This window comes from Tenebrio molitor, chromosome 1 (assembly GCF_963966145.1).
Source record: "Tenebrio molitor chromosome 1, icTenMoli1.1, whole genome shotgun sequence".
NCBI lineage: Eukaryota > Metazoa > Arthropoda > Insecta > Coleoptera > Tenebrionidae > Tenebrio > Tenebrio molitor.
Window position 1 is genome coordinate 14,110,209 of NC_091046.1, and position 10,244 is coordinate 14,120,452.

General features: G+C 32.4%; 2 protein-coding genes across 2 annotated transcripts; one reads left to right on the plus strand and one right to left on the minus strand.

Annotated features, from left to right (window-relative positions):
- LOC138125334 (small ribosomal subunit protein uS7) lies at positions 1-1,954 on the minus strand. Its single transcript, XM_069040603.1, has 5 exons — positions 1,799-1,954; positions 1,360-1,495; positions 966-1,187; positions 567-782; positions 1-130 (listed from the first exon to the last, which is right to left on the minus strand). The coding sequence occupies exons 2-5, from the start codon at positions 1,486-1,488 to the stop codon at positions 62-64; spliced, it is 636 nt and encodes a 211-aa protein (XP_068896704.1). The 5' UTR covers positions 1,489-1,495; positions 1,799-1,954; the 3' UTR covers positions 1-61.
- A 315-nt stretch (positions 1,955-2,269) lies between these two features.
- Positions 2,270-8,817, plus strand: Syx6 (Syntaxin 6). Its single transcript, XM_069040591.1, has 7 exons — positions 2,270-2,491; positions 2,697-2,866; positions 7,509-7,603; positions 7,655-7,714; positions 7,765-7,997; positions 8,236-8,330; positions 8,381-8,817. Exons 1-7 carry the CDS (start codon positions 2,457-2,459, stop codon positions 8,455-8,457), a joined length of 765 nt encoding a protein of 254 aa, XP_068896692.1. The 5' UTR covers positions 2,270-2,456; the 3' UTR covers positions 8,458-8,817.
- The last annotated feature ends 1,427 nt before the right edge of the window (positions 8,818-10,244 follow it).

A 10,244-nucleotide genomic window follows, 5' to 3' on the forward strand; every position in this document is an offset into this window, starting at 1 on the left:
TAAGAATGTTTGCTTTATTTGCCCTTATATGTATACAGGGACACATTTTTTTGAAATAATATTAACGATTAGACTTTGCAACACGCTCTAGCTCATCTTTCTTCTTAATGGCATACGAGTTGGAAGAACCCTGTAAGAAAAAATAAGAATAGTAGTTTACTTAACGAGTTCATGTGTAAATTGGGCTGTGAATGAACGTTTTAAAGGTTCACAAGTGCCAAAAAGGCCAATTTACACAAGAACGAGTTGAATACAACGTTTTTTTGTTCGACGAGCCTCTAAAATGCTCCAAATCGCTTAAAATCTTTGAAATTAGCTTGACGTTTCGTTTCGACAATAATTCTGACAGTGTCGAACAAAAATATCATTTTTATAATTAAAAAAAAAAAAAATGCACAATCTGAAAATGGCTGTTCGAACATCATTACAGACAATTTTATAAATTCCAATTATCATGCTAATGAATATGCTTTTCTTTAGTCCTTCGCGAAACAACAGAATTTGAAAAACATTCTGTGGTATTAGAAAGGACCTAAGAATTTTAATGAAATAACAATTACACATACCTTCGCCGCATTTATAAGTTCATCAGCTAGACATTCAGCAATTGTCTTGATGTTACGGAAAGCAGCTTCTCTTGCACCAGTGCATAATAACCAAATGGCTTGGTTCACTCTGCGCAATGGAGAAACATCAACAGCCTGTCTTCTGACTGTACCTGCTCTTCCAATACGGGTAGAATCTTCACGAGGTCCTGAATTGATAATTGCTGTGACCAACACCTAGAAAACAATTATAAGTAACAATCTATCTATCTATAAAATTTAAAGTTTATTTTTTACAATTCAGATTATGCAATGAAAAGTTCAACAAAATATTTTCTGAAGAGGTGTCAGAATTAAAATGAAATCATCATATTATATTCATATAAAAAAAAAAGAAATTGCACAAAATGTATTATTTACCTGAAGTGGATTCTCACCAGTGAGAAGGTGAATGATTTCAAACGCGTGTTTAACGATGCGGACAGCCATCAATTTTTTTCCATTATTACGTCCGTGCATCATAAGAGAGTTTGTCAACCTTTCAACAATAGGGCACTGTGCCTTACGGAATCTCTTTGCAGCATAGCGACCAGCTGAATGCGGCAGATATTTCGCATTTTTTTCTTTGACAGCGATATAATCCTTAAATATAGTAATGTCAATATATATGAAAGGAGACAAAAAAAATTAAAAAATGGTAACAAATACTTTCAGAACAACTAATCACCACTGTTACATCTGAAGAGGTGTCAGAAAAAAAGCATTGGTTCATCATTTTCTAATTTATTCCAGTAAAAAAAAAAAGTAAACCTACTTGCAAAGACATGTCGGAGACTTGTACATCATCACAACTCCATCTCCCGAACAATTTAATTTCTGGGAGTTCAGCAATTTGTGGAGCAGCAATGGCTCCAGCCTGGATGTCATCGTAATCGTCAACCATTTTTTATCTGGAAAGTAAAGTACTGTTAACACTCTGGAGTAACTTCATAACCTCATTGGTAAAGAAATATCAATTCAGTTTTATATTATCAACAAGTTATAATTCTGTCAAGAGGTGTCAGAATAGTAATATAATTTCATCACTTTAGGCAAAATTTTATTGAGATTGTCCGCAAACCACATTTTGGAAAGGCGTAAACACGTGTTACGAGAAAAACTATTTTTATTTGTCAAGAGAAGAATTTTTTACTCGAAATCTTTTACCTACTATCATTTTATGAGTGTTACGTTTAGAAAATATAAATACATACCCCTAATTCATATGCAGTATTTATAAAAATTAACAATAAACCGACGCTGATCACATTCACCACACAGCAGTGGGAACCGGAAAGAGCTTCGACATCCAAAATGGCCGCTAAGAAGTGAACCGTCAGGTAGCGTTCATGAACTTTGAAATGATTAGACAATCTATCTCTGTTTACTTAGTGGTAGGATATAGCAGCTGTGGACACTATCTTTGTTCAATTTTACTATAAACATAGTGATTTTACTAAAATATAGTTGGCTATCATGAATTTCAATTTCATTGTTTGGAGCGGCCAATTTAAATTTATTTGTTAAAGTGTTAATTATTTGTTTATATAATGATTACTTAAAACTCGTTTATTGGAAGCAGCTGCTTTGTGACTTTTCAAGTACCGTGTTTCTTAAGCTACGTCCGTATATTTACAAGTGACTAAATAAAGGGGTGAATGTTAGGGTTTTTGATAGAGGTAAGTTTATCAATATCATTGACGTAGACATGGTTGTAAAAGTGACATTGTTATTGAAATAATGGATTATTATTTTACTTGAAATATGAAGTTATATGGTTTGATGTTTTTGATAAAGCAACAATCCACATGTTTATGAGTAGTTTATCGTTAATTTTGCAAGTGTACAACTTGCCAATCCAGGCATATTGACATGACGTTGGAGGACCCTTTTTTTGTAGTGAAAGAGTAAGATTTTGTGCAACAATAAACATAAGACAATGTGGTTATTACTTTGGTTGTGATTACTTCTATATTTTGCAAAGATTTTGTATCCATTACAATGCATGAGCTTTTGTGACTACACGTTTTATTATTTATTTATATTGATTTTAGTTCATCAATGTAAACAAATTGTTTTAATCAATTATGAACACAGTAATTAAAATTTTAGTGAGGTATTTAAAGCTTTGAATAAAACAAGAGGTCTGTATCTTCGATGGACTGAATTACAAGATGATTCTATCTGCATCACCAAAGATGAAGTAGAATGGACCAATACAGAACTAAAAAATTCTCTACGTAGCATAGAATGGGATTTGGAAGATTTAGAAGACACAATTGATATCCTTTATGTTACACATTAAAAAAAAATTACACATTATTATTTTTCTGTAGAGATAAAAGTACTTGATAAGACTTGCCTACTTCCAAATTAAATTTTATAATTACATATAATATTTTCTGCGCAGGCAACATCAGAAGTGTAATCAGTAAAAAAAGGTGATGAATTTATAATTTGTTATAAAAATACATTGGGCAGATTTAAATTAAACTTTTGAAATTAATGGTAAACTGAATATGTAATTGAAAAGTTCAAGTGTTACTATGGACATCTTTTACTGCGCTTTGATGGGTACACATTTAATTATTAAGAAAAGAAATTTTGATTGGTTTAATATGAACAATATTTTTGTTTTTATCAGTTGCATATTTACGTTGTACAGGGTGAGCGAAACTCGATGTCTCAGCTCTATTCATCGATTTTTTTTCCCAGAAACATAACTATATTTTGGCATTTTAAAAAGAGCTAATTTTTCTGAACAAATTTTGTAAAGAAAAAAAATTGCTATCTTTTTCCGTTAAAAATTTGTTCAGAAAAATTAGCCCTTTTTAATATGCCAAAATATGTTTCTGGGAAAAAAAATTCGATGACGTAATTACTTCAGTTTCCAAATATGGAAAAATATGGACCTTACTCAATCCCATTTAAGAACCTCTTTTCAGATTTTTTCTATCGTATTTCCTTTTCTTTTAATAGAGCTGAGACATCGAGTTTCGCTCACCCTGTACAGTGTGATCAACAATGACTGTTCCCTATGAAACAATTGAAAAATATTGGTGTTTTTTTGTCTCGTAATTGGCACTGACCGGACGTTTTAACTTGGCACGTTTAAAAAAAAAAGTGTTAGGTTATGTCTGTTATGTTTATGCTATTACAAAAATAGAACCTTTAATGTTAAATTTCAAATGTGCCTGTCAAAGCTGACAACCGAAAATGCGTTTAGATTAGAGTGGTACATACCAAAATCATTCAAATTTTTATTGTTATCAACAGATTCAGTCATTCTTGATCACGCCGTATATTAAGTTCACTAAATTGTCAAAATATGACTGTTTTAGACAGTTCTGAAATGATTTGGCACATTCTAGCAGAACATATCGGGTGTTTTTTTTAATTTCACCTCAAAGTAGGCGTTCAGCACAGTTTGTGAAATTTAAAAAAAAAAACGATATAAACTTCTCTTTTTTGCATGACAAAATACCTTCAAAAAAATGTAAAGCAAGCATTAACGTCAAGTCAACATTGATGACAAAATCAAATTATTGACTTTTCTCTTGTCAAAAATATGGCCCTTCCCACCGTTCAAAAATTTAGAATGGTCTCCCTTGCCTTTGAAGGATTGTCCATGGACCAAATTGCCTTCGGTGAACCTTTTCAATTTTTTCTCCTTGGAATTTCTCATTCGGTGGTCCATTTTTCGGTATTTAACATTTTGCAATGATGAGTCTGACAGTGACAATGGTTGACAGTAGTAAAAAAAATAAGGTTAATCATCCTAATGCTTGCTTTACAACTTTATGTCACTCAACTGACTTTGACGACCAAAGAACGGCGTGGTCAACAATGACTGAGTCTGTTGGCAATGAAACCGTTGAAAAGTGCTGGTGTTTTGTAAAAACATTTTTGGTTATGCCGGTTATGTTTATGCTATTACAAAAATGAACCTTTGATCGTAAATTTCAAATTTGCCAAATTTAATTGTCATCAACAGATTCAGTCATTCTTGATCACACCGTATTATACAGTGGTTTTTTTTTAAGACTGGACATAGGGTTTTACATACTAATTTTTCAACCCCCTGTTAACTTTTATTTTTATGAAAATTATTACAAAACCTAGCGTTGTTTTTAGATTAAACAATAATATTATCTACTCATATACTTCATTTTGTAATACCTAAATGGTTGTAATAGACAATTTACAAACAAAATGTTATTTGCAAAAAATAATTTGAACATTGCTTTAAAAATGATAGATTTATTATTATGTTATAACAAGGTTCTTTACTTCAATACACTTCAATTACACAGTCAATTACATATCAAAATTACAAATATCAGGTGAAATTTCAGCCTACTGAAAATTTAAAATTGAAGCAAACGGAATTCAAAAAAAACGTCTTTTATTTGTTCCCTACTTCATCAGTTTATCAAGTCACTGTATTCACCTTGAAAGTGTCTCTTAACTGGCTAGCATATAAAATTTTATCCGTGCTCGTATGAGTGATGTGCGTTTCCAAAGCAATACGTGCAAAGCTCATACGATTTTTTTTCAAATACCGGAATTTTTAATAGTTTGTATAACTATTTACAAGTGAGGAACAAATAAAATATTCAACAATACACGCATGGTAACGGGTTTTACTGGCTTCAGAAGGTGACTGGCTCGCCTTCGGCTCTCCAGTCATATCCTTCTGTCGCCAGTAAAAACCCTTTTTACCATGCTAGTAATGTTAAATACTATTTCTAGCTTAATCCTTGCTTCTGGTTATTCAATTGAAATTGTTTCAATACATTATCATATCCCACAAGTTTACTAGCAAACTGGGTTGAATATTTACATGAGGACAAAAGTTAACAGGGGGTTAAAAAATTAGCACGTAAAACCCTATGGCCAGTCTTAAAAAAAACTCACTGTATGTAATTTGTCCCCAATTGTACTAATATTTTATGCGTTTATAAATGAATTTCCTATATGATTAATTTGCTTTTCTCACTTGAAACATAAAGGCGTGTGAAAGAGGGTAACATATAAAAAGTTGATCATAATTTTAATTTATAGGTACAGTTGCGGCCGTTGAAATCTCAGACAGGGAAGATTTAAACACTCTGTGTAAATTCCGAAATTTGATTAGCGTAAACAGGATTTTCATCAAGGATTATAAAGTCAGTGTCAGTATTTGACATATTAGGGCAGAATCGCGCGTAACTTTTGAAATGCCGCAATTATCTGATTTGCAAAAATGTGTTTGACTGAGGCACGGTGTGAGTATAAGAGCCATTGCGAGAGAAATTAATGTGGATAATGTTTGAGTGACATTTTGAGAAACGTCACTTTCAATACCATTTACAAAGCCGAAAGTTTGGCGTTGTCAAAGTGTCTGAGTTTTCAACGGCCGCAACTGTACATACATCAAAATAGCAAAGTTATACTTCAAAAATACCATTATAAGGCCTGAATTGAATTAATTCTTTTTTCTACACCTACTTTGAGGTGAAATTTAAAAAAACACCCGATATAATACTGTAATTATTAAAGTGTTTTTCATTTCGGCTCATGACACAAAATCATCCTCACGATTTAATAGGCATCATTATCCGCTCATTCAATGATATACCGTGTGAGCAACAATTACTGATTGGGTTGGCAATAAATTCTGGTGACTTTTGTCATGTTCCAACGAGAAAACCATATTATTAATAAAAGATTACAAAAACCAAGACGTTTAAATTTGAAATGTATACCAGGTGTCAATAATGTCAATAAAACAAACCGAAATAGGTATAATTCACAGTTTTGAAAATTTCATGTAAAATTCTTTATAGCCAACTGAAACAGTTATTGTTGCTCACCCTGTACTACAGCGTGATCAACAATGACTGAGTCTGTTGGCAATGAAACAATTGAAAAGTATTGGTGTTTTTTGTCGCATAATTGGCACTGACCGGATTTTTTAACTTGAGACGACATTAAAAACATTTTTGGTTATGTCGGTTATGTTTATGCTATTACAAAAATGAACCTTTGGTAAATTTCAAATTTGCCTAATCTCATTGTTACCAACAGACTCAGTCATTCTTGATCACACCGCATTATGGTATCAACATATTTTTTTTCTATTTTGTACCTTTAATACAGTCAGTATGACACTCAAACGGGTTTAAAAAAAGTTCTTTTCGATAACGATTTCAGCAACATTTACTTAAATTTTTAATGTTGTTAGCGACTCACAGTGAGAAAAATTGCTGCGTAATCACTGCACTTCACGATACTATAAATTCAAAACTTGCAATTGTTCGTCTAGTTACTAGCGTCACCAACCCTTTATTTTTGCCAAATATAATTTTCCTAGCTTTGTGTTTTGAACTTTTTTTTTTTTTAAATGGGGGCAAACTAGAAAAAATACTGTATTACACTCGTTTTATAAGCATTTTGTGGCACTTGTTTGCTTTATAGTACACCTCGCTGCGCTCCTCGTGCTCTAAAAAACGCGTGCGACAAAATGGTGTCTTCGAAAATTCGTATAATAAATGACTATATTCAAATCAGTAATACCATATTCACATGTAGATATTCTATTTGTTGACATTTTTTGCAGATTTTGTTAAATATAATTTTTCCCGTGAAATTCCCTGTTGTTACTATTCAACATTTTAAATCTTGTAGGGAACCATATTAATTATATAAAAAAAAATTGTTACATTTACAAGCAGAGAACAAAAACGTTGATTATTTATTTTTGTCACTACATATTTATTTTTTAAAGATTTTACTCTTGGATCTAAATGACACAATTATCACCATTATTGAAGATTTTGTCACAAACTTATGTTTCTGATGTTTTGTCTACTCATTTCTTATGAAATTGTTTTTATAAATCTTTGTTATTTTTCACTCTTATTTTTCTTGACCACTACGTACATATTGTAGAAAAAAATCCATCTAAATTTAAAATAGATAATAAAGAACTGACCATCAGGAAAAATTTTATCGATACTACTCGTGAAGAAGTGAAGGTAGATAAGTCTCATTTTTCATCCCGTGAATGCTAACGTTCTGTATTTTAGTCGATGAAGGACAAAATCAACATGAATCGAAATAGGGATCGTGATCGAACAGCACGACAAGTAATTTTAAACTTTTTTTAAGATGTGAAAAGTAATTTTGTATATTTAAGCCCTTATTAGACAATAGCCCCGTTAGGGTTACTAACAGTCATGGCACTACAAGATACTCAAAGTTGGAAAACGATTTAGATAGCCCTCAACGTCAGTTCTTAAACGAAACATTATCGCAACAGCAATACATGACCAGACAACAAGAAGAACATTTAGAAGCTATTGGCGATTCTTTGGGATCATTAAAAACCGTGTCTAGACACATTGGAATTGAGCTTGATGAACAGGCTGGGTAAGACAATAATACAACTGCGTATTTAGTAGTAGTACATACATACATTATGCAAACATTCGTGGCGAAGATAATGGACTGAAGGAAATTGGCACTTAGCTAATAAAAAATTATTTGTTTTGTAAAGTAATACGTAACTTACGTCACATAACCGCTATGTCATCAGTTTCAAAGTGATTAATTTTTAGTAAGAAAGCACTGTTGTCGGATTTGTAGAAAATGTTTTTTTACTTTTTAGAATGTTGGATGAGTTTGGAACAGAATTGGAAAACACCGATTCAAAGTTGGATTCAACGCTTAAAAAAGTGGCAAAAGTACTGCACATGTCTAATGGTAGGTTAATATGTCGATGCGTTTATTTTTGAAAATAGATGTGTTTACAGATCGACGGCAATGGATGGCTATTATAATATTATCTATCATTCTTCTCATTGTGATACTTTTATTTTCCATACTGTGATTTTGTTTTTGAAACTTGCCAGACTTCGCGTTTGGAGCCAATTTAAAAATATATCCTAAGTACAAATTATTAATTTTATATTTTTATTGTACACTCTTGTTTTAAGCACTTATATTATTAGTAATTTACTCCTACATAGGGTTAGTGACTGAGCGTGCCATTTTGTACAGCACAACTGTACGATTTTTAAATTCATTGTAGTGGTATCGTAGAAACTAACTTGATATTTATAGCGTTCGGAAATTATCATATATCGATAGTTGAAATATATTTTTAGTCATCGTGTAATTGTTTTTATTTATTATATTAACTGTATTGTATTAGTGATGAAATTGAATAAAATGTACCTACATATGCAAATTATTTTTCACTCTTCATAATTTAACAAAATATTAGCGTACAAATGTTGGTGTCTGAAATGATATTTTCACAGAGAAAAGTTACATAATTGTGTTTGATTTTCAACGCACATCTATATGCACAGCTAAAATTATTTGTAACATCTTCATTTTTTCTAATTTGAACGTATGTACGAGTACTACGAGTACGTATGTACTTAACTTCTAATTTTAGAAGTTCGGATGAAAGGTGGATAAATAAGCAAACAGTAGGTCTATAGCACTTGCGAGTATGTGTATAAGAAGTGGCCTAAGTCATATACGTACAGAATACATGAACACTTCTTAGGCGCACCACATTATTCCCGGGCAGTGAATTAATTTCACCGTCACGCGTCACGTCACACGCTCCGAGGTGAAAGGCTCATTCGAGTGAGTTCGGGGAAGCTGAGTTTAGCCGAGTGAGCGAGAAACAGTGAGATTATAAAGGATTAGTCAAAAGTATGGACTGGGCGGTTTATTTCCGTAAATATGAACTTTATAACAAAATTTCTTTAAGAAAAGTGTGTTTACTAATTATTCTCCATTTCTTAGCCTACTCGTTGTTTTTATGTGTCAACGCATTTCCATGGAAACATATATGTATATGTATTTTTTTTTAATGGCAACCAAGTAATTTTTTTTGCTGATTTTTATTCCTCCTTTTTTTCATCAAATGACTTGATATTTTCTTCCTATGCTTTAATAACAAAATTTTAGAGAAAATGCTCATAATACTTTATGCACTCATTTAACTCAAATTAAATGTTCAAACTGAAGACCTAATCTATCACAAAAATTACGCAATGAATTTTGCAGCCAGTTAGGTGGTACTTCTTCAATTTCATGCCTGATTTTGCCTTCCAGGTTGCAAATTTTGTGGTTTCTCGTAGTATTTTATTTTTTAAATGACTTCAGAGGAAAAAATCTAGGTGACTCAAATCAGGCAGGCCATTCAATAGATCCCCGACGTCCTATCCAACGACCTGGAAAGCTGACCTGACCTGACCTGGAAAACTGTTATTCAGAAACAGGCGAATGTCAACTACATAATGTGGTGGAGCGCCGCCTTGCTGAAATCAAACATTGCTGTTTGGCATTCCTTGTCGATCTTCATCCGGAAATAAATGTGCAATGTCAGGTTCAATCTGATCACGCAATAGGTTTAGGTATCTATCTGCTGTCAATTTTCCATCTATAAAGTATGGACCTATTATGTGGTGCCCTGGTGCCCAATAATACTAGCCGAGACTTTAAGTTTTTGTGGATGTTGTGCATGGTGATTGGTGTTCCATCATCCAATGAGGATTTTCACTGGACCAGTAGCGACAGTTGCGTCTGTTTACAAACCCATTTAGACAAAACGTGGCTTCACCAAAAAATAAAATGTGCTTTAGACAATTATCGGGC